This window comes from Dendropsophus ebraccatus, chromosome 2 (genome assembly GCF_027789765.1).
Source record: "Dendropsophus ebraccatus isolate aDenEbr1 chromosome 2, aDenEbr1.pat, whole genome shotgun sequence".
Taxonomy (NCBI): Eukaryota; Metazoa; Chordata; class Amphibia; order Anura; family Hylidae; genus Dendropsophus; species Dendropsophus ebraccatus.
In genome coordinates, this window is record NC_091455.1 from 200391973 (window position 1) to 200417800 (window position 25828).

Sequence of the window (25828 nt, forward strand, 5' to 3'; positions counted from 1 at the left end):
CCTGAACGCTCTGCAATTGATTACCAGTGCCTGGAGAAGGTGGATGCAGCCCTAGGAAGTCCTGGAAAACATGGGTACAGCCTATGGCCATAGGCTGTATGGGTCACCCAAATGAAGGGTGTATACCACAGTGTTGGAGTTCCCCGACCCCAAGCGTTTCGTCACGGTTGATGACTTCTTCAGGAGCGTTTTGGTTTTAATTGCTTTAAAGTGTCTGTATCCTTGTTGTTTCTATGTGAATAATACGTTGATTATTTTTTGGGTGTACAACTTTTCACCTTTTTTTTTGCCTTGAGGTTTATTGCACCTGTCTATTATTCTTCTTCATCGGTGGTGCCCACCCATTTTTTGTGTTGAAAGTATGCTTTGTAACAGCAGTCAATGTCATTGTGGTACTCGTGGCCTCAAGGGTTCAATATCTCACTCCCAATATTAGGTCAAAGCAACAAGATCTGATTATAATGCAATCTCTTAATCACTCTTAGATGACCCAGCTTCAGAAAAAGAAATCTAATCAAACATATCAGAAAGTTATACAGATTTGTAATTTACTTCTATTTAAAAATCTCCAGTCTTCCAGTACTTATCAGCTGCTGTATGCCCTGCAGGAAGTGGTGCATTCTTTCCAGTCTGACACAGTGCTCTCTGCAAATCCCAAGAGGAAACCTCTCCTGCTCTGGACAGTTCCTGATATGGACAGAGGGGGCAGCAGAGAGCACTGTGTCAGACTGGAGAGAATACACCACTTCCTGCAGGACATACAGCAGCTGATAAGTACTAAAAGATTTGAGATTTCTAAAAAGTAATTTAAAAAACTTGAGACTTCTAAAAAGTAATTTACAAATCTGATAATTTTCACCAGAGTATTCTTTCTTCTTAGGGTCTGCACTGCCTTAGCACCACTTACTATTTTTTTTCTTCATGTCAGAGATGGTGCTTGTCTTTCCTAGACATGATGTGATATCCTGCTCCAGTTCATCCAGGTTTTACCAATAGGCTTCTTGTCAGCATTTCCCAGTTATAGACCCCACCTTGTCTATTCCTGCACAGCCCCCTGGACATAGTGGGGGAGATTTATCCAACATGGTGTAAAGTGAGACTGTCTCAGTTGCCCCTAACAACCAATCAGATTCCACCTTTCATTTTCCAAAGAGTCTGTGAGGGATGAAAGGTGAATCTGATTGGTTGCTAGGGGTAACTGAGCCAGTTTCACTTTACACCATTTGATAAATTTCCCTTTTATGTTTAGCTTCCCCTATAGTCGGAGTCGGATTCTGATATAAATGTGATATAAATGAAACAAGCTGAAAAAACATACACATCTCTTTTATACCCTGATCACTTTACAAGTACAAAACTGTACATAAAGCTGTGGACAAAGTATCCTCATTCTCTGATTTCCAGTGTCATCCCAGTTCATTGTGGGCTCCATGTGTGTCCTGTAACACCTGGGGAGTATGGAAGATGAAGGCCGCTCTTCACACCTTGTATCTTTCTTTGCCGTGTTCATTGATCACACAAATATGCTGCAAAACACAACATGATAAAATGTTATAGATCACTTCATTCATCAATATAGGGGTGTAACACATAGCCATGCACCCCCACAGGAAATTGTGTTATGGGGTCTCACAGACCATGGATAATACGCACAATGATGTCACAGTACAGGGATAATACACACAATGATGTCACAGTACAGGGATAATACACACAGTGATGTCACAGTACAGGGGTAATACACAGTGATGTCACAGTACAGGGGTAATACACACAGTGATGTCACAGTACAGGGATAATACACACAGTGATGTCACAGTACAGGGGTAATACACACAGTGATGTCTGTGCAGCGGGGCCCAGCAGACATGTCCCTATCACACAGTAGTTATAGTGTACAGTGACAGTGTAGGCAGCGGCTCATACAGAAATAGAGGTGTTCTCTACACAGTACAATAAAGCAACACTTCTTGGTGACTGTGAAATCCTCCTGTTATAGTCCTTGCACTCCCACTTGTGTTCAGTTCCCAGGTTAATCTGCCTGCACTCATCACATGTAGAATCATCTGTCACTGAATAGATCACCAGAGAAATCTATCGGGAAATCTATAAGACATCCAGTATTGCAGTGTCTGCTACTCTTCTGTTCCGTTTAATTATATTCATGATACATAGACGTATACAGTGGGACCTTGGTTTAAGAGTAACTTGGTTTAAGAGCGTTTTGGTTTAAGAGCTCACAGTTTTTCAAAATTGTAACTTGGTTTAAGAGCATTGCTTTGGTTTAAGAGCTCCCTGTACTAGGTGGGAGGGGGAGTGGGGGAGGGGCATGGTCTGCATAGCGGGGTCTACAGCCCTGTACTCTGACCCAGAAAGTCTCCCTCACCTTCCAAATCATAGCAGACCAACTTCAGGCTAAGGGTTGCATCAGGGGACAGGACTGTGGAGGTAATCTCTCCATAGCTGTAACCCCTCTCTCCCCGGACAGAGAGTGCTCCTATACCGTGCCCACATCTGTCCTCCTTATTCCTTCATACTTCCTGCAGTCTTTGTCAGCCCTTGCGTTTCCTATCCTCTCCATTCCTGCTATGCTGTGCCTGCACTTACACTCCGCTATACACACTGCTACTATGCTGTGCCTGCACTCACACTCAGCCATTCACACTGCTGTATAGTTTCTGACACTGTCCTCCTGCACAGCTCTGTGATTCTCACTTCCTGATTGGTCCATGCTGAACACACCCCCTTCCCCATTGCCGTCATGTGACCACACAGACCTCTGACAGCAGCCCTGCTTCTCTATTCTAGCCTGTTGTACTATGCTACTGCATTATGGGGATCTTCAGTCCCATTCTGTATATACTGTACAAACTGCTGCTGTTTTTCAGCTTTATGCAGTTACTTTATAATATACTCCACATGCTGATTGCTATACTGTACAGTAACCTAGATATACACAAAGGTTCACGGCAGAGGGACTTAATCACCCTAATTCACAGTATAGCTTACTAATTAGTTACAGCTATGGGTGTCACTCTACTCAAATACCAGAAAAACCCACCATAAAGATGAATACAAAAACAACCATGGGCATAGATTCTGAATCACTGCAAAATTTATTTATCACAATTATAATAATAACATGATAGAGATTTCATATAAAATATCATTAAAAAGTATTTAAAAAACATTTAAAAAACATGGTACCTGGTTGTTTTGATATTTTATATGAAATCTCTATCATGTTATTATTATAATTGTGATAAATAAATTTTGCAGTGATTCAGAATCTATGCCCATGGTTGTTTTTGTATTCATCTGTACAGTAACCTATAATATGGAAAGTAAGTAAGGATGTGATCCAGCTCCAGCAATTCATTTTTATTTTTTAATATTTAATTTGCTGGAGCTGGATCACATCCTTATTTACCTTCCATATCTTCACCGGGAGTCGGCCCGGTTTCATATCCTGTGCTCCATGGTGGATGGCAATATTTACTTTGAACCAGTGGTGAGCTGACTAAAAAAACTTTTTTCTGTTGTTACAACCTATAATATTACATATTCGGCTGTTTCTCATTGTTTGTTTCATCTGCTCTACATGTTATTCAGAATAAAAGAAAACATTATTTTTGGGGTGTGGAACCGATTGTCTGCATATGTGCATTGTCTGTGATTTCTTATGGGAAAATTTGCTTTGGTTTAAGAGTGGATTAGTCCCAGAACGAATTATGCTCGTAATCCAAGGCACCGCTGTATATAGATAACTCTACAGCTCTTATTTGCTTTAGAATTACATTCAGTCTCCTGTATTGCTATTGGACTACAGGCATTAACCAATGCCCCAATATGTTATTACCACTTAACCCTTCACTACCACAGACACCAAGAGCATCTCCATGTATTTCTTTGTTACCCTAGACCACCAGGGACATACCTTAGGGGTATTTCCATGAGTTTCCTTACCATTCTAGACCACCAGGGGCATTGCCATGAACTTCTTTGTTACCTAGACCCTCAGGGATATTTCCATGAACTCCCTTATAACTCTAGCCCACCAGGGGCATTGCCATGAACTTTGTTACCTTGACCCTCAGGGGTATTTCCATGAGCTCCCTTTACCACTCTAGAACACCAGGAGCATTGACACAAATTTCTTCACTCCCCTTGATTACCTGGAGAATAGCCATGAACTCCTTCTCTACCCTAAACCACCAGGGGTGACATTGCCATGAACTGTTTCACTACCCAAGGCCACATGGGCATTGCTATAAATGAATAACTACCCTTGATCACCTAGGAATACTCCTTATCTACCTTAAACCACCAGTGACATTGCCATGAACTCCTTCACTACTTAAGACCACCAGGGGTATTGCTATCAACCCATTTTCTAACTGAGACTACCATGAAGGCATTACCATGAATCCGTTTCACTACCCCAGACCACCTGGGTTATTACAATTAACCTCTTACTCTATCATCCTAAAACACCTACAGTATTAACATTAAAGAAGAAGTCCATCAAAAAGTTTTATTAAAGTATTGTATTGCCCCTCAAAAGTTATACAAATCACCAATGTACACTTATTACAGGAAATGCTTATAAAGTGCTTTTTCCCTGCAATTACTACTGCATCAAGGCTTCACTTCCTGGATAACATGGTGATGTCACTTCCTGGATAACATGGTGATGTCACTTTCTGGATAACATGGTGATGTCACTTCCTGGATAACATGGTGATGTCACTTCCTGGATGACATGGTGATGTCACTTCCTGGATAACATGGTGATGATACTTCCTGGATAACATGGTAATGTCACTTCCTGCATAACATAGTGATGTCACTTCCTGCATAACATAGTGATGTCACTTCCTGCATAACATGGTGATGTCACTTCCTGCATAACATGGTGATGTCACTTCCTGCATAACATGGTGATGTCACTTCCTGCATAACATGGTGATGTCACTTCCTGCATAACATGGTGATGTCACTTCCTGCATAACATGGTGATGTCACTTCCTGGATAACATGGTGATGTCACTTCCTGGATAACATGGTGATGTCACACCCCGACTCCCAGAGCTGTGCGGGCTGTGGCTGCTGGAGAGGATGATGGCAGGGGGATGCTCAGTGTCCCTCCAGTGCCCTGTGTCCCTCAGTGTCCCCCTGCCATCATCCTCTCCAGCAGCCACAGCCCACACAGCTCTGGGAGTCGGGGTGTGACATCACCATCTTATCCAGCAAGTGACATCACCATCTTATCCAGGAAGTGACATCACCATGTTATCCAGGAAGTGAAGCCTTGATGCAGTAGTAATTGCAGAAAACAGCACTTTATAAGAATTTCCCGTAATAAGTGTATATTGGTGATTTGTATAACTTTTGGGGGAGCAATACAATACTTTAATTAAAAAAAACGTAGCCGGACTTCTCCTTTAACAACCTCCAACTCCTATAATATTGTGGGAGATCGAATCGAATTTTACATGCCAAATTGTTATATTGAGCCTGGTGTACGATCTGCACCCAAAATACAGATCATCTTTGCAAGCTCTGTGCAAGCAATAAGTCAGCAAAGCTGCTGGAAGAGTTCAGCTCTGAAGCCCATTTGTAGTTTTCTGTACTATTTCCATACTTCAGCCGTACCTGGACATGTAAAAGTCTTACTAAAATGGGGCTGAATTGCCCAAAAAGACCATTTAATTGGCTTTGCTAGACTTCTTCCGTGCTAAATATCACAAAGGAATGGAGAGACTCCTTCTTATCAATGTCTACATAAAAATTCAGTCATAGTGAAGCTACTTACATGAAGGTCTCGGAAGTGTTCGTTGTAGTCCAGGGCATAACCAACCACAAATATATTGGGGATCTCAAATCCAATATCTAGAATAAATAATATTTGAATTACATATTAAGTTGACTATAGAAATATTAAAAATGTTGTCACAGATGTCATTGCTGGTATAACTTAGGCTGCAGGATACAGTCTATTACGTTTCACAGAACACTGCCCCCTTGTGGTTAAGGTATAAAAAGATGTAATTGGTTTCCAAGGAATTAACCATACAAAGTGTACCTGTCACTTTAAGAAAAAAATTGAAATTTTTCTTTAGCTTTCCACTTGTTCCAATTCCCTGGTAGGACATAGCCTGGAATCTCATTCCACTGCGTTTAAACAGGTGGCACCAAAGAATTAAAGGGGTAGTTCACCAGAATTTTTTTTTTTCAAATCAACTGGTCTTAGAAAATACCGGAGATTTGTAATTTACTTCTGTTAAAAAAATATCAAATCTTACAGTACTTATCAGCTGCTGTATGCCCTGCAGGAAGTGGTGTATTCTCTCCAGTCTGACACAGTGCTCTCTGCTGCCACCTCTGTCCATGTCAGGAACTGTCCAGAGCAGCAGCAAATCCCCATAGAAAACCTCTCCTGCTGTCCAGGCTGGAGAGAATCCAACACTTCCTGCAGGACATATAGCAGCTGATAAGTACCGGAAGACTTTTTTCATTAAAGTTTTTTTTATACAGAAGAAAAATACAAATGTCTGGCACTTTCTGGCACCAGTTGATTTGAAAGAAAATTTGTAGATGAACCACCTCTTTAATACAAGATGAATTAAAAAGAACAGTCATCATTTTCATGCTGCCTGAACCACAGATTATCAGGGTGGTCTCCAGGGACTTCTCCCCACCCTTGATTGATTCATCTCCTCCTGCATATAAACAGAGAGACCTCTTATCAGTCAAGGTTGGTGGGACAGGGAGAAGCCGCTGCGGGTCACCTCCATGGTTTGTGGTTCGGGCAGCATGAAAGTGATGACTGTTTACCTTTAAAAAATATATATTCATTAAATTTCTGAACTTTTTAAAAAGGTGAATTTATATTTGAACCAAATGTGATCAAAGGTGGAGAGACCCCCTAAACATTTCTGTATATGTCACTTCAAAGCTTCATTATAATGGAAAAAGAGAAGACATTCGCTATTCCTTTTTTTTTTTTTTTTTTTTTTTTTATTTCTTTGATTTTCTTCCTGTGTTAAAAAAAGCTTCTGACTGAGTTCTTATAAAATGCTGAGCGGACAGCAGCGAGGAGTAATTCCTCTATCAGCATTACACAGCTGTGTCCTGGGGGCAGATTGCAGAACCGGGGCAAGTCTGTCCCTGTGTTTGCTTAGTAAGCGATCAACCTGGCTACTATGTGCACCTGGGGGGCTGGAATATAATTTACCGTAATGTTAGGACTAGAAGAGTCAGGAAGGATAGTCGTATAGGAAGAATACTTCTTGGCTTATTTTTTCCATATGGAAGCAAACAAACAATGTTACCTCCCTCTCTCCCCGTGCCTTTGCAGCGATGGATGGCAGCTCCACGATATCCTAAGCTTCCAATGTCACAACCCGGTTGATGGACAACCCCGCTCAGCCAGTTAGTAACTGGGGCGGGACACCGCTCCAATCACTGAATGGCTGAGCAGCCAGTCCATCAGCTGGAACAGGCATTTTGCCCCAACTCGTGACAAGGTAGAATGCCTTCCGGCGGGGGTCCGGAGCAGGTCCGGTGGTGCATTGTCAGCACAGGGAAAGGTAAGCAATCTCTGATTATTGTTTTCTCTCTTTCCCCTGCAGCAGTTGGCTACGGTCGGACTTCTCCTTTAAGTTCTTTTAAACAACAGTAAAACTTTAAGAGTCCTGTTTTTGGTTACTTTAAAATAAAACTACACAGCTCTCCTTTAAATCAATACCCATACATTGTTGTTAATGTACATGGTGGGCCTCCAGAGCTTGGCAAGGCTCCCAGCTCTAGCTAATGAAGGGTCCTGTCTGGGGACCCTCCGCTATAAGTTACACCCTAATAATAGATATATAACAAGTACAAGTACAACATATATTTGTAACCAGCTTTTAACACAATATCTACAAAACAAGGCAATACAATACGGTATCAGAAATGTCTCACAGTCAGGTCTGTATTTATTATAAGCCGATCGTTTCACCAACAAGCTGTAATAAGAAAAAAAAAAAAAAGAGGGTTAGGTAGTGGATATATGTACAAACATATAAACATGAGAACATGAATGCCAATGGTTTCTTTGTCCAGCGACAATTGTTAATGGCCGTAAAGGGGTATTCTGCTCAGACATAACTTTTGATATGTTGCTGCCCATGGTGAGACTAACAATCTTTCATACTTGTTATTATCTATTCAATCTCCTTCTCCCAGTTCTGAGCTGCTGCTTTCTGCTGAAGACACAATTAACTATATGGGAGCTTTCCCCTCCTCCCCCCTCGTTTACATTATCTGTCTCAGAAAGAAGTCCCTATCTGTAACTCTGTAGCTTCTTTGTGATGTCTGGAGGGTTGATCACAGTGAGTTTATCAGCAACTTGACCTCAAAATAACCCTCCCAGCATTACAAAGAAGCTACAAAGTTGCAGATAAAGTCTGTCAGGGACTTGTTTACATCAGCAGTCTCAGAAGGGAGGGGGAAGGAGGGGGAGAGGGAGAGAAAATCTCACACACAGATTTTTGTGTTTTCAGCAGAAAGCAGCAGCTGAGAACTGGGGGAAGGAGACTGAATAGATAATAAAGTACGGAAGGAATTGTTAGTCTCACCATGGGCAGCAACATATGAAATGTTATTTATGAGTGGAATACCCCTTTAATTAGAAGTAAATTACAGAACTCTGGCACCAATTGATTTGAAGAAATTTATTTTCGCCGGAGTACCCCTTTAATCTACAGTGTATTCCTCCCATCCCTTACATGACTGTGACATTGAGGACACCTACTTCAATTAGTCCTAGAAACGCTTAGCGCAACTCTACTTGGTGACCATGATGGCGACCAAAAAATGTTTTGCTTTGGTCCATCTCCACAATGTAAACTACACATGGAACAAACACTGAATAATTTCTTCAAGAACCCTACTATAGTGAAGGCAATACAATGTATATGAGTATGTGTATATGTATATGATATGATTGTATAGTACACCAACCTTGCCACTTTCACCATTTTTGGATTGTACTTTTCCAGATGATTTAGAAGAACTTCCATTGTTCTGCCAGTGCCTATAACATCCTGGAAATTATAAAGACATGTGGTCAATATACAGATATATTAGTAAATGGTGGATAATATTTTCTCCAAAAGTAAGAGACGCCATCCTTACACCAATCAGATTCCACCTTTCATTCCTCACAGACTGTTTGGAAAATAAAAGGTGGAATCTGATTGGTTGCTAGGGGCAACTGAGCCAGTTTAACTTTCCACCATGTTTGATAAATCTCCCCCGTAGTGAGTATATGGAGACTTGAAACAGCTATCTTCTCCAGTACTCGAAACGGCCACTCTTCCTAAGGGCCTGTTCAGACTGAGTAATTCTTGTGGAATTTCAAGCAGAGCCCAGGCCACACACTCCACTTGAAGTTCTGCCTGTCGTATTCATTGAATAGGATGCCTCGTGCGCCTTCTGATTTCTGCCGAAAGAGTAGACAATGTCAAGCAAGCTCCGATTGAAATTCCACGAGAATTACTCAGTGTGAACGGGCCCTTATGGATGAGAGTGTATTTGGATCCTAGACAAAGGGCAAAGGTAAATAGGCCATACTCCAACAGGACATGCTATATTTCCAACTCTAGTTTTGTTAAGTCTTTATTGCCATCCAATGTCCCTCTCCCGTAACAGTGTCACTGGCTGAGCATGCCATACACATAAGAGAATTGTCTAAAATGTACCCATTATCATTCCATGCACAGGACATAATAAGGTCAAATAGGTAGAAACAAACCATTAGACGTGACCCTAGTGCCGAGTGATTGGCTCCAATTCAGCTCAAAATTGTGTAGTTTTCTACTGGACAACTATGTGGTCAGAGCCTGGGCTGGAACTCCGACTATAGCGGAAACTAAACATAAAGGGGAGATTTATCAAATATGGTGTAAAGTGAAACTGGCTCAATTGCCCCTAGCAACCAATCAGATTCCACCTTTCAAAGAGTTTCCAAAGAGTCTGTGAGGAATGAGAAGTGGAATCTGATTGGTTGCTAGGGGCAACTGAGCCAGTTTCACTTTACACCATGTTTGATAAATCTTTCATGAAGACTTTCTTTAGACTAAAGACTCTCTTGTTGGCAGTGCAGACAGACAGGGCACTGACATTTCAAACAAAAAAATTAAGGATCTCTATCTGTCAAGGCGTCCATCTACGTTCGAAAAAAATTGGCCAAACTTGCGGAGTTCGGGTGACTTTCTAAAGGTTATGTTGGCCATCGAACTCTTGTGCAGGTATTGGGCATGCTGGATTTCAACTGCCCAATCCTATTATTCTAAAGGGGGAGATAACCCCTCCCCATGAATGTGCATGAAGAGGTTGGCAGTAGTGATGAGCAAACATGCTCGGTAATGTTCGTACAAACATGACGCTAATTGTTGGTGTTCACAGACAGTTCAGTGACCGGAATGGTTATAATGATCATTTTTGAACATATTCGAACTTGCAAACTGTGTAATTTACGCTTTGCACCTGATGATCTGTACACGTGTGCATAGACCGAAATGTACTCTTCTACTGTACGTTAGTTATTTGTTCGCAAATGTTCAGCAAACACGAACCGATAACGATAATTATTTTCTATGTTCTGGAACATTGGGATGTTCACTCATCACTAGTTGGGAGACAACTGTTGGCTAAAGAAATGGTTAAGCAACAACTATGGCCACATATGGCCACTAGAGATGAGCGCAACTCGAGCATGCATGTGTCTGATCGTTCAGCATTTGAATGGTGGTTAAAGAAGTTGGATGCAGTCCTAGGGAGTCAAGGAAAACATGGATACAGCCATAGGCAGTATCCATGCTTTCCCAGACTCCCACAGGGCCCATTCACACTACGGAATCTGCATGGATAACCTCCAGTGGATTCCGTGCGCTGGCTTCCCCGTGCTGCCGTTTGAAGATCTGCCCGTCTCAGGCTTCATTCTATGCTCAGGCAGATTCTGCCGTCCACCCCAAAAATTGACATGTCAATTCTTTTTTGGGCAGATGGCGGAATCTGCTAGAATAGAATGGAGCCTATAGGAAAGGCAGATCTTTAAGCGGGAGCACGGGGAAGCAAGCACATGGAATCCACTGGAGGTTATCCGCACGGATTCCATAGTGTGAATGAACCCTAAAGCTGCATCCAACTTTTTCAGGCACTGGTATTGAAATGCTGAGCGATCAGACTCATGTCTAATGGCCACCTTTAGTCCTATATATTAGTACAAGCTGCCTAATCCCCACTTCTTATCTATTTCTTGAGAAGTCTGGCGAAAATTTTTATTAAAGTATTGTATTGCCCCTCAAAAGTTATATAAAACCCCAATATACACTTATTACGGGAAATGCTTATAAAGTGCTTTTTCCCTGCACTTACTACTGCATTAAGGCTTCACTTCCTGGATAACATGGTGATGTCACTTCCTGGATAACATGGTGATGTCACGCCCTGACTGCCAGAGCTGTGCAGGCTGTGGCTGCTGGAGTGGATGATGGCAGGGGGATGCTCAGTGTCCCTCCAGTGCCCTGTGTCCCTCAGTGTCCCCCCTGCCATCATCCTCTCCAGCAGCCACAGCCCGCACAGCTCTGGGAGTCGGGTTGTGACATCACCATGTTATCCAGGAAGTGACATCACCGTTTTATCCAGGAAGTGACATCACCTTTTTATCCAGGAAGTGACATCACCATGTTATCCAGGAAATGAAGCCTTGATGCAGTAGTAAGTGCAGGAAAAAGCATTTCCCGTAATAAGTGTATATTGGTGATTTGTATAACTTGTGGGGGGCAATACAATACTTTAATAAAAATTTTCGCCGGACTTCTCCCTTAAGAACTAGTAGGTGAATGCCCCCAGGTGGTTGCAGCCGCGGGACAATTACAGGACCCCTTTTCCTCTCCCTCTTCTGTGACACTACCTCTCTAGTACAGACTATGATGACAGCATCTTAGTAATTAAGTAAACAACTTAGAATCTCTCTCGATAAAGCAGGTGGTCTAAAGAGCAGATTTTGGAAAACATCACAATCCGACAGTCCAGACGCTCCTGCTATTTAGCACGTATTGTACTTAGTTCCACTGGTGACAAAGAATTTCACCTTCATTATTTAACAGGGAAATGGAGCAGCTTCACAGCACAGGGAGCGAGCACAGTTCCGCATAGTTCTGTCAAATCCAATTAGTTTTTATAGGACAATAAATATCAGTGGAGCAAGTAATAGGAGAAATTCCTTTGATGTGTGACTTGGCTTAATGTGTTGTCTGTGCTCGGTCTGAGCAGTTCTTTCAGCTTTATAATATAATGTAAGCTTATGAGAACGTACTGTAAATCCGACACGTCCCATATATTCAGTCTCATTTGTAATTTGGACATTGACTGCTGAAAATTAATTTAGCACTGCCGTACAACCTCAGTGGTTTACAGTACCAGACCAGTGAGGTCAGAGATTGGTTGTAGTGGTCATGTGGGTATACAGCCACATCATCGATGAGGAGGAAGGTAGAGTGGAGGGAAGGATGGGAGAGGAGGAAGGTAGAGTGGAGGGAAGGATGGGAGAGGAGGAAAGGTAGAGTGGAGGGAAGGATGGGAGAGGAAGAAGGTAGAGTGGAGGGAAGGATGGGAGAGGAGGAAGGTAGAGTGGAGGGAAGGATGGGAGAGGAGGAAGGTAGAGTGGAGGGAAGGATGGGAGAGGAGGAAGGTAGAGTGGAGGGAAGGATGGGAGAGGAGGAAAGGTAGAGTGGAGGGAAGGATGGGAGAGGAGGAAAGGTAGAGTGGAGGGAAGGATGGGAGAGGAGGAAAGGTAGAGTGGAGGGAAGGATGGGAGAGGAGGAAAGGTAGAGTGGAGGGAAGGATGGGAGAGGAGGAAAGGTAGAGTGGAGGGAAGGATCGATGAGGAGGAAGATAGAGTGGAGGGAAGGATCGATGAGGAGGAAGGTAGAGTGGAGGGAAGGATCAAAGAGGAAGAATGGTAGGGTGGAGGGAAGGATCGGAGAGGAGGAGGGTAGAGTGAAGGGAAGGATCAGAGAGGAAGAAGGTAGAGTGGAGGGCAGGGCCGTCTTAACAGCATTATGGGCCCCTGGGCAGAGGTGCAAATTGCCCCCCCCCCCCCCCCCCAGCGTCCGCTGCCATCAAAACCCTCTTATCTGGTAAGGTATATTGCCTATATTAGTGATTGTCATATACTGTATGTTGCACACATACAGTATATCACTATTATAGGCAATATACCTTACCACCTATTTATCTACCATATAGATACAGGTATAAAGGTGGAGCAGTAGGTAGTTGGTTATATAGCCTATAATAGTGATATATGTGTACAACCATATATATATATATATATATATATATATATATATATATATATATATATATATATATATGGGGTACAGGTATATGTGGGGTATACAGGTGGTGGGTAATAGCCTAATTAATATATATTGGTGCCCCTCTCTATATATGAGACATGTTGCTGTCCCTCTGCATATACGCCATGTTGTCTCCCTGTATACTGTATAATACAGGGAGTCTGTGTATACTGTATTATACAATATACAGGGAAACAACACGGCTTATATATAGAGAAGGGCAAAACAACATGTCTTATATATACAGAGGGGCAACAACATGACTATTATATTATATATGAACCATGTTGTTTCCCTGTATGTATACTGTATACAGGGAAACAACATGGTTATCATATATAATAGTCATGTTGTTGCCCCTCTGTATATATGAGACATGTTGTTTGGCCCTTCTCTATATATAAGCCGTGTTGTTTCCCTGTATATTGTATTATACAGTATACAGGGAGACAACAATGGAGTGATATATACACACTCAGGAAGAAGATAAGTATATAATACACTGCTGTATACACTGAATGGAGAGATATATACACTCAGGAGGATAAGTATATAATACACTGCTGTATACACTGAATGGAGATATATATACACACTCAGGAGGAGGATAAGTATATAATACACTGCTGTATACACTGAATGGAGATATATACACACTCAGGAGGAGGATAAGTATATAATACACTGCTGTATACACTGAATGGAGATATATACACACACTCAGGAGGAGGATAAGTATATAATACACTGCTGTATACACTGAATGGAGATATATACACACTCAGGAGGAGGATAAGTATATAATACACTGCTGTATACACTGAATGGAGATATACACACACTCAGGAGGAGGATAAGTATATAATACACTGCTGTATACACTGAATGGAGATATATACACACACTCAGGAGGAGGATAAGTATATAATACACTGCTGTATACACTGAATGGAGATATATACACACACTCAGGAGGAGGATAAGTATATAATACACTGCTGTATACACTGAATGGAGATATATATACACACTCAGAGCAGTTACACCCCTGATCCCCCCTCCCTCCCTCCCTGTTTACCAGTTCACCCACGGCCCTGTCTGCATCCCTGCAGAGAGCACTCCCATGATTAACACCTTCCCTGCCAGCTAGCCTCCCCCCTCTGGTATCAGCACATACTCACTCAGGCTTTGTGCTTCAGGCCTCCAGCTTCTCCTTCCTCTCAGGGCTCTGCTGGTGACGTCACTCTCCTGCTCCGCACGGGAATGCAGGGGGTGAGAGAGACCTCTAGTGACCGGAAGCAGAATGCAGCTTCCTGCCACAAGAGCGAGCTGTGCACAGCCCCTATCTGCTCATCAAGAGCACTCCCAGTTAAAGGGCCAGGGAACATGTCACAGGGCAGGGGCCCCCTAGGACGCAAGGGCCCCCGGGCAGCCGCCTACCATGCCCAATGGGTAAGACGGCCCTGGTGGAGGGAAGGATCAATGAGGAGGAAGGTAGAGTAAAGGGAAGGATGGGAGAGGAGGAAAGGTAGGGTGGAGGGAAGGATCGGAGAGGAGGAAGGTAGAGTGAAGGGAAGGATCGGAGAGGAGGAAAGGTAGAGTGGAAAGAAGGATCGGAGAGGAGGAAGGTAGAGTGGAGGGAAGGATGGGAGAGGAGGAAAGGTAGAGTGGAAGGATCGGAGAGGAGGAAGGTAAAGTGGAGGGAAGGATCGGAGAGCAGGAAAGGTAGAGTGGAAAGAAGGATGGGAGAGGAGGAAGGTAGAGTGGAGGGAAGGATGGGAGAGGAGGAAAGGTAGGGTGGAGGGAAAGATCACAGAGGAGGAAAGGAAGAGTGGAGGGAAGGATGGGAGAGGAGGAAGGTAGAGTGGAGGGAAGGATGGGAGAGGAGGAAAGGTAGAGTGGAGGGAGGGATCAATGAGGAGGAAGATAGAGTGGAGGGAAGGATCGATGAGGAGGAAGGTAGAGTGGAGGGAAGGATCGAAGAGGAAGAATGGTAGGGTGGAGGGAAGGATCGGAGATGCGGAGGGTAGAGTGAAGGGAAGGATCGGAGAGGAAGAAGGTAGAGTGGAGGGAAGGATCAATGAGGAGGAAGGTAGAGTAAAGGGAAGGATGGGAGAGGAGGAAAGGTAGGGTGGAGGGAAGGATCGGAGAGGAGGAAAGGTAGAGTGGAAAGAAGGATCGGAGAGGAGGAAGATAGAGTGGAGGGAAGGATCGGAGAGGAGGAAAGGTAGAGTGGAGGGAAAGATCGGAGAGACGGAAGGTAGGGTGGAGGGAAGGATCGGAGAGGAGGAAGGTAGAGTGGAGGGAAGGATCGGAGAGCAGGAAAGGTAGAGTGGAAAGAAGGATCGGAGAGGAGGAAGGTAGAGTGGAGGGAAGGATCGGAGAGGAGGAATGTAGAGTGGAAAGAAGGATCGGAGAGGAGGAATGTAGGGTGGAGGGAAGGATGGGAGAAGAGGAAAGGTAGAAGTGAAGAAAGAGAGAGGAGGAAATGATCCAAGAGGAGGAAATGAAGAGTGGAGGAAAGGATTGGAGAGGAGGAATAAAGAAAGGGATCTGAGGAGGAGGAAAGGAGAAAAGGATCAGAGAGGAGAAAAAGTAGAAGTGAGAAAAGAGAGAGCAGGAAAAGATTGGAGAGGAGGGAAGGCAGAGGGGAGGAAAAGATTAAAGAGAAGGATGGGATCAGAGAGGTGGAAAGTTAAAGTGGAGGAAAGAGAGGAGGAAAAGAATGGAGAGGGGGGAAGATAGATTGAGGAGGATAGAGGATAGAGGATTGAAAACTGAGACAAACTGGGTCCAGTTTTGCAGCAACTTCGGCCTGAAGAAGTTGTCATCTACAAGGTCTTCACTGATGTATTATATATCATAATACACCATATTATCTGCTATGTAAATGTTTCCAGGTTCCGCAAGTAAAGTAAAGGTCTAGAAATAATATTGAAATAGATGTGCTTACCTCTACGATCAGAACATTCTGGAAAAAAAAGAGAGAAAACACAAATTACTGTAAGTGTTTGGTATATTGCTTACATAATACACAGCCAATGTTATAAGGTGTTGTCCTGGATTATATTAGGATTTTCCACCTGCCACCTCTGTCCGTGTGGGGAACTGTCCAGAGCAGCAGCAAATCCTCATAGAAAAAGCCTCTCCTGCTCTGGACAGTTCCTGACATGGGCAGAGGTGGCAGCAGAGAGCACTGTTTCAGACTGGAAAGAGTACACCACTTCCTGCAGAGCATATAGCAGTTGATAAGTACTGAACTGGAAGACTTGAGATTTTTAAATAGAAGTACAAATCTATATAACTTTCTGAAATGAAAAATATTACCCCTTTTTACTATGAAGTGTTAATGCACAGTCAAATACTATAAAGAGGCTAGGTCCATAGATAGCAATAAAGTAACAGTATGCATTCAGAAGAGAGACCCAGGACCCCTGACCTCATGATCACAGGGGGTCCCAGCAGTCAGATGATCATACATTTACCCCTATCCTGCACCATCTCATCTGTGATAGACTTCACTTTCATCCATCCAGGCAGTATACAGTGTAGGATACAGTGGATGAATAGGCCTTTGTTATACACCAGGAAGGCGGAACCGCTTAAGTGGAGTCACTTTATATTAAAGTGAAATGATGCATTAAATACCTTTCCAGTCAATTTTGACAGGTCCTCCCCTCCGAGGATCTGCAGGTCTTCTGTAGACTTGTCATTCTGAATAAAACAAGACGGGGATATTAGCTGGAAATTACAGGCACACTCATACATGACTCATATTGGATCTATTAGTCTCCAGGATTCTGACAGCCGCCGTAACAAAGGCAAAAAAACTCCAGAGAAATCAGAGGAAACTTGGTAAAAGAGAAGATACTTGTTGCTTATGGAATAAAACCAGGATAGAATGTTAGTAACAAGTTCTATCCAGAAAAAAAAAAAAAGTCAAAATACAGCAAAAAATTTTCAAAAACTTGGAAGAAGTTTCAGCTGGAGATTGTGTGCTGACGGATCCCAGGAGTGTTTTACCACAGTGATATAATGGACTGGAAATAGATGGGAACGGCTGATGTAATGCAATGAGGCTATTGCTCCTACACATTATACACATGACCGCACCGAGCTTAAGGCTTCCAGGGTATTCCCATGATGGTAGGAGATGGCACAGATATGTCATCAAGTACTGATCAGTGGTGGTCCGACTGTCACAGCCTGATCCTTAAAGGGGTAGCGCAGAAAGAAATAAAATCTTTCAAATCAACTGATTTCAGAAAGTTATATAAATTTGTAATTCACTTCTATTAAAAAATCTCCACTCTTCCCGCTGCTGTATGTCCTGCAGGAAGTGTGTATTTTTTTTCCAGTCTGACACAGTGCTCTCTGTTGCCATCTCTGTCCTTGTCAGGAAGTGTCCAGAGCAGGAGAGGTTTTCTATGGGGATTTCAACTGCTCTGGACAGTTCCTGACAAGGACAGAGGTGGCAGCAGAGAGCACTGTGTCAGACTGGAAAGAATACACTACTTCCGGTGGGACATAAAGCAGCTGATAAGTACTGGAAGACTTGAGATTTTTTTAATATTACAAATCTGGGGCACTTTCTGGCACCAGTTGATTTGAAAGAAAAAGTTTTTTTTTGTGAACAACCCCTTTAAAAGGGAATGTAAAAGGGTACATAAGAACCAGATACTGAGCGTAGGCATTTTTTTCCAATTGTAATATTTTTGTTTTATTCTGTCTTTTGTACATTGTCATGGGGGCTGCCATCTTGTCTGAGCTGTTTTTAACAGCATTTAGTAATACGCTTTACAGCAAACCCCAATGACAAAGATGACAATAAACAGAACCTGTCCCCTTGGGATAAATGTAAAACATTAGTGAGCGTGCTGTGTGACATTTAAAGAGGTCACTGCAGAGGGAGCTGCTATTGTCTTATACTGGTGCTATCTATATGCTGGTGTCACCTGTTGCTGAAATTTTATACAGATCACTTTACAGCATCCTCCTCCGTATAATCACTGGCAGAACAGGAAGTCTCAGTTTAGTTTAAAAGGTCTGTTAGACAGCCTGACCCGGGGTGTAAGCTCTGCTATATTGGTACTCACTTACACCTAAACGTCGCCAGGGTAATAGGGCCTTTAGTTGTAAGACTCTGTTAGACAGCCTGATCCGAGCATGGCTTGGTAACTGTGAGACCAAGGCTGCAGGGACATCACTAGCGATGTTCGTGCAGTCTTCAGCCATCAGCCATGCATCTCCTATTACACAGAGTAGATTTGTAGCCCTAGCAGGATTATTTTTTGGCAAGTTGAAAGACGGTGACTGGATCGCTGGCTCAGGGAGATACCTGCCTGATGCAACCGATAATAAGAATATTATAAAAAAAACAAATAAAAGGTAAAATAAATAAACAATAAAAGAATAGATTAAATAAATAAAGTAAAAATAAATAATAAATAGAATAAATAAATAATAAAATTATTAAATAAGAAGTCCAGTGAAAATGTTTATTAAAGGACAACTCCGGCGAAAAAAATTTTGGGCTTATTTAACACACATTACAAAGTTATATAACTTTGTAATGTGGTTAAATACCCGGTCTGGCCCCCTTCCCCCACTTTCCGACCCCCGACCCCCCACCCCGGAAGTTAAAGAATGTGTACATTATCTATTACGGTCGTCACGGTCCTCTTCTCTGGTGTCGGGTGACGTCTGAGCTGGGGGGCGGTCCGGGTCTTCTTCCTCTTCGGCGTCTTCATTGAGAGTGAATGGGAGAGAAAAGGCTGCTGGTACATGCGCACCAGCAGCCTTTTCATTGGCTGGAGCGCATCACATGGCTTCCAGCTTGCTCAGCCTTTTCTCTGGCAGCCTTTTCTCTCTCATGGACCCGGAAGCAAGAGACATCGCTGGACGGCGGACGCAAGTGACGGTGAGGCGGACGGCGGGCGAATGGAGTGGCGATCGTCACCGGAGGGATGGTGAGTATGGTGTCTGTGTGTGTCTGTGTTTTTTTTTGGGGGGGGGGGGGGGGGTCCCGCCGGAGTTGTCCTTTAAAGTATTGTATTCCCCCCTTAAAAAATTATACAAATCCCTAATATACACTTATTATGGGAAAATGCACATAAAGTGCTTTTTTCCCCTGCACTTACTACTACATCAAGGCTTCACTTCCTGGTGATGTTCACTAACATGGTGATGTCACTTCTTGGATAACATGGTGATGTCACTTCGGGATAACATGGTGATGTCACTTCCTGGATAACATGGTGATGTCACTTCCTGGATAATATGGTGATGTCACTTCCTGGATAACATGGTGATGTCACGACCCGACTCCCAGAGCTGTGCGGCTGTGGCTGCTGGAGAGGATGATGGCAGGGGGACACTGAGGGACACAGGGCACTGGAGGGACACTGAGCATCCCCCTGCCATCATCCTCTCCAGCAGCCACAGCCCACACAGCTCTGGGAGTCGGGGCGTGACATCACCATGTTATCCAGGAAGTGACATCACCATGTTATCCAGGAAGTGACATCACCATGTTATCCAGGAAGTGACATCACCATTTTATCCAGGAAGTGACATCACCATTTTATCCAGGAAGTGACATCACCATGTTATCCAGGAAGTGAAGCCTTGATGCAGTAGTAAGTGCAGGCAAAAAGCACTTTATTAGCATTTCCCGTAATAAGTGTATATTGGGGATTTGTATAACATTTGGGGGGCAATAGAATACTTCAATAAAAATTTTTGCCAGACTTCTCCTTTAAGTAAAAAGAAATAAACTCCTAATATTTGACTTACACAGTAACTTCTTAGCCTGATAAAGTCGACCCTCATAGAAATGAACCTTTCGGAATTGCGGCTGAGGTTCTTGATTTGTTCTACCAGATCGGCACAGAACTTGTAGCCTCCTTTCAGCACGCACAGGACGGTGATGTGATTGTCTCCAATGTCCTTCATGATATCGTTGGCCAATCTTTCTATCCTGGAAAAGAAACCAAGTAAAAGGTCTGTGAGTACAATGACAGGAGGATGAGGGGGAGGGGAGACAGCCATCATCTCAGGCCATTGGCAGTAAGAATAATACAGGAAATATAATAGAGGTTACTGGACGTTATGATATTGTCCTCATCAAAGGTAAGAGATGAAAGCGACTAACATCAGAGCCTCGTACTTTCTTTCAAGATCCAAACTATTGTTAAAGGGAACTAGGGAAGAAAAGCAGTGAATGGAGCTGCTGGACAATGCAGTGTAAGTATGTGGTCAACATTAAAGGGAACTCATCAAACCAAACATAAAGTATGTATGTAATAGAGCAGGAGGAGCCCAGCAGATGGATATACAGCTTTGTGAGAAATGCTTCAGTACAACTAGTACATAATCCATTTAACAAATTTTTTTCACTTAGGAGTCCAGTGGGCGGTCCTATTCACTAGCTAATTTTCCTTGAACAACCTTTTTAAAGCGACTCTGTACCCACAATCTGACCCCCCAAACCGCTTGTACCTTCGGATAGCTGCTTTTAATCCAAGATCTGTCCTGCGGTCCGTTTGGCAGGTGATGCAGTTATTGTCCTAAAAAACAACTTTTAAACTTGCAGCCCTGTGCCCAATGAGCGTATCTGTGCCCTAACTTCGCACCACCCCTCCGTCCCTCCTCCCCACCCTCTTCATTATTAGGAATGACACTGGCAGGATTTTTCCTATTCCTCTGCAGTGAACATTGCACAGGTGCCTTACCGATCCAGCCCGTGTGCCGTGCTGACACAGGTGATGAATAGGAGAATACCTGCCTGAAGCATTCCTAATGATGAGGAGGGTGGGGAGGAGGGATAGAGAGGTTGTGCCAGCCTAATGCAAAGACACTGTAGGCCACGCCAGTTTGACACAGGGCTGTAAGTTTAAAAGTAGTTTTTTAGGACAATAACTGCCTCACCTGCCGAACGGACCCCAGGACAGATCTTGGATTAAAAGCAGCTATCTGACTGAACAAGCTTGGGGTGGGCAGATTGTGGGTACAGAATGACTTTAAGGCCCCCATACAAATTGGAAATTTTTGCAGGATCGGCTGACTGTATATTGTATATGGGGACCTCCCGAACGTGTTAAGAATTCAGAAGGTTAAAGGGATTATCCGAGAGTAGAAAGACAGCTGCTTTCTTGCAAAAACAGCGCCACCACCCACCACCACCACTTTAATGGGACTGAGCTGTAATACCTCACTCAGACTGAGGAGAAGAGTGGTGCTGTTTCTGGAAGAAAACGGCCTGGATAACCCCTTAAAAACAACTGCCAGGCTCCTCTGAAATGGTTTATTGTGCTGAGATCACATCTTACTTCTGCGTACAACTAGTCAGTTTTAGAAAGGATATATATATATATATATATATATATATATATATATATATATATATATATTTTTTTTTCCTCTTTCTTCTCCCAGTCCTGGAAATACCTGTCAACTATGACTCCATGTGGTATATAGACACATTCCAGATCCTCGCAGTAGTGGTTGGGCAGGGAGAACACATTGAGACTATATCCAGTCCACTTGTCGGAAATCTAGAAAGTAAAATTACCCATATAAATAGGACGCACATTCCGTGTTAGGATTATAGAATTATGCAGAGGGAAGTCACATGAGAATAGTAACATATGGCTACATAGCCTACAGGGAGCCTCAGGTAGTCTGACCACCTCCCTCCCGTCCCAGTCACTCAACATCCAGGGAGGTGGTAGCACTGACAATCATCCAACTTGCAGGGAGGTGGTAGCGCTGACAGTCACCCAACATCCAGGGAGGTGGTAGCGCTGACAGTCACCCAACATCCAGGGAGGTGGTAGCGCTGACAGTCACCCAACATCCAGGGAGGTGGTGGCGCTGACAGTCACCCAACATCCAGGGAGGTGGTAGTGCTGACAGTCACCCAACATCCAGGGAAGTGGTAGCGCTGACAGTCACCAAACATCCAGGGAGGTGGTAGCGCTGACAGTCATTCAACTTCCAGGGAGGTGGTAGCGCTGACAGTCACCCAACATCCAGGGAGGTGGTAGCACTGATAGCCACTCAAAACATATTTTACTGAAAATCCTAGGATTTTATAGCTTATGTATTACAAACCACGGATATATACCACAAGGACTCTCTTTTGGCCTCTGTCTGTCACTGTAAACGTAATATGAATGGTGTGTTAAAAATTTCCACCTATATACTATAGAACCTATGCAAGTAGCTGGAACTACCATAGTCAATATGTGACCTACTCTTCCTAAAAGTTAAACTTTTTTTTTTTGTTCTTTAACTCTATATAGCATAATACTTTGTAATATGGGATTCTACATCTATATCATTCCACTAACATCTATGTCACTTACCACCAGTCCATGGCGTGGGGTTTGGGAAAGCTGGTGTATGTTGTCATCCATGTATAGAGGAGCAGGAAGTCCTGTGCACGCTGCGGGAGGAGGGGAGAGACTGGTGAGACTTTCTTTGTTGCAGGTGATTTCTGGCAGGTTAGTATAATGAGTAAACAATATAAGCTGTATGCGCCAGGATGACGTGTTTGCTTTGCTACATTGTGCAGAATATGCCTCCTTGTGCTCTATGGAGACATGTCATGTATGAGCCCTAACATAGTCCCGTTTGCTTTTTTGGTCAGGGTGCCAACATCGTGACCCTTCACCTGCTGAAAAACTACAATTCCCATCATGCCTGGACAGCCAGAGCTTAGTAGTTTGCTACATTGTATTCATCTGAAGTTGATTGCCTAATGGTGCGTTTACACGGAACGATAATTCGCCCGATCGTATGATTAACGATTTCGAAGTAACGATTTTTTTTTTTTATAACGATCAGCGTTTAGACGGAACGATATATTGTACGGAAAATTCGTTTTGCGATCGCTTAAGCCTATCTTGCACATAGGAAAAAAAAAAACGGTGAACGACTGTTTACATGGAACGATCTGCGAATTTTTTGCGAACGACCAACGACGGTCGTGTAATCGTTCGTTGCGTTTACACGTACGATTATCGTTTGAATTAGTTATCTAATCGTTCCGTGTAAACGCAGCATTAGGCTAGGGCCTATGCCTAAAATGTCAGTGAATGGTGTCTCGTTGCAAAATGGGACCGCACAACTGCAACGGACTGTCACGTGCGACTACGCAAGTTTCAGTTTCAGGTAACCATTTTGGACACAAAACATGGATAAACCTATGTAGGGGTGCACAGCTAGCAGATGGACCCAGGTACCAATGCTTAAAGTGGTAATAAAAATGTTTTTCAACTGGTGTCAGAACGTTATACAGATTTGTAAAATTACTTCTATTTCGAAATATCCAGTCTTCCAGTACTTATCAGCTGCTGTGTGTGGTGTATTCTTTCCAGTCTGACACAGTGCTCTCTGCTGCCACCTCTGTCCATAGCAGGAGAGGTTTTCTATGGGGATTTGCTATTGCTCTGGACAGTTCCAGACATGGACAGAGGTGGCAGCAGAGAGCACTGTGTCAGACTGGAAAGAATACATCACCACTTACTGTATTACATACAGCAGCTGATAAGTACTGGAAGACTTGAGATTTTTAAATAGGAAACACATTCTCCCCCCTCCGGAATATCCCTTTACAGGGGATATCCAGGCAAAGGAAAAACATGGCCGCTTTTATGGAGGAGAATTGTAATACAACACCCAACCTGAGAACAGGGGGTGGCACTGTTTTTTATGCCTTAAAGTAACCATGCTCTTTCCAATCCTCAACAATTCAGCCACATATGAGGAACACAAGGCAGCTGGGGCCTGTTGCGGATTTTGTATTAGCTTCGAGGTGACTAAAACTATTACTACAGTTCCAGTTACAGAGTAATGTAATGTGTGAACACAGCCTAATAACGAATATACACTGTATCATGCAGATGTATACACTGTACATAAGAGATGAAGCGACTCCACCATGCGTTGAATAACATAGGCTGTATCCATGTTTTCCAGGACTCCCTAGGGCTGCATCCAACTATGGGACTGGAGCACGCTGGCGTTGCGCTCATCTCTCCATACATTAATATCTCGCTCTTTCAGTAACTCACGTGTTACTTTTTATGAACCTATAATAAGACATGAATAATGTACACACTCACTTCTAATCCCTGCACATCCATTATTGATCCTTACTCACTCCAGCACTCAGTAATCCTATGGAGATCACACACACACACCCACGTGCACTCACTAGTAGTCTCCCCGCCACTTCTCACAACTCAATCACTTACTAAGAAAGTCAAGTTAACCTCACTTCCCCATCCGTAGACGCCCCCCGCTTCTCTGCGTCATCTAGGGTCCCCCCCTCTAAACCATGTGCAAACCCTCGAAGCCCCCCAGCTCACCTCAACTTCCCTTCCTGTGTGTAGAGCAATGAAGGAAGAAGGGGGATATGGGGAAGGCTGAGATCTGAGCTGGGGGAAGGAGGGCTCAGCCCATAGACACACTGCTGGTTTCTCTGCAATTTGCTGGCATTCAGAGGCTCAAGTGATAACCCCTTCCTCCCCAGAACGGAATGCAGAACATGGGACTTGCGTAATTCGAGCCATGTGAGATAGGCGAGACTGCAAAGCATGATTCCTATTTGGTCAAGAAGTCTAGGAAAGAAGGACTTTATATAATAAGCTGGAGGAACATAGACTATAGCCGCCATGCTTGGGGAATGTTTTTGATGCAATGATCATTGGGCCAATAGTCATCCGCTTCCTGACATAGGACAACACATTCAAGGTCATTTCCACATTGGAGACTCCAAGCAGACTCGGAGACCCAATGATTTGTAGATATAGCTGGAAGAAGCGCATGGCTGTGTGCTTCACTCCCTGACTGGATACAACTTGTTACAAGAGACATACTCCATTGCAAGTCTGTAACAAAATGTATTGAGAGGAAAGCTATAGAGTGAAGCATCCATCTGCATGCTTCCTCCTAGTTCTATCGATTGGTGGCAGCTTCAGCAGCAAAACCGATCATTGACGTGTCGGTGACAGTAATGCTTTAAGGTTCATGCACATGACTGTAATGAAGGTGTAATCCTAACTGTAAAGTTTGCAGAAAACTATAAAAAAAGAACCTTCGGCCCTCCAGCTGTTGTCTGGTGTCCAGAGCAGTAGCAAATCCCCATAGAAAACCTCTCCTGCTCTGGACAGTTCCTGACATGGACAGAGGTGGCAGCAGAGAGCACTGTGTCAGACTGGAGAGAATACACTACTTCCTGCAAAACATACAGCAAATGGCCACGATTGGACAGTCACAAAAGATCCATCCTAGGTGTGGTCATACGCAGTGGCGGTCTTTGGCACCAAGCACCCCAAACGATCGCTTGGGGCCCCCAACATCCAGGGGGGCCCCCACGCCCCTCTCTTGTGCTCAAGACGGCTGGACAG

General features: G+C 43.5%; 2 protein-coding genes across 2 annotated transcripts in view; one reads left to right on the forward strand and one right to left on the reverse strand.

Moving 5' to 3' along the window:
• THNSL1 (threonine synthase like 1) overlaps positions 1–25828 on the forward strand; it is a 101307-nt gene that overhangs the window by 49397 nt on the left and 26082 nt on the right. The window lies entirely within an intron of this gene.
• PRTFDC1 (phosphoribosyl transferase domain containing 1) lies at positions 1311–24876 on the reverse strand. The gene is made up of 10 exons (XM_069960540.1): positions 24788–24876; positions 22781–22860; positions 21861–21967; positions 20208–20391; positions 17061–17126; positions 16366–16383; positions 9007–9089; positions 7966–8009; positions 5816–5892; positions 1311–1526 (listed from the first exon to the last, which is right to left on the reverse strand). Exons 2-10 carry the CDS (start codon positions 22829–22831, stop codon positions 1479–1481), a joined length of 678 nt encoding a protein of 225 aa, XP_069816641.1. The 5' UTR covers positions 22832–22860; positions 24788–24876; the 3' UTR covers positions 1311–1478.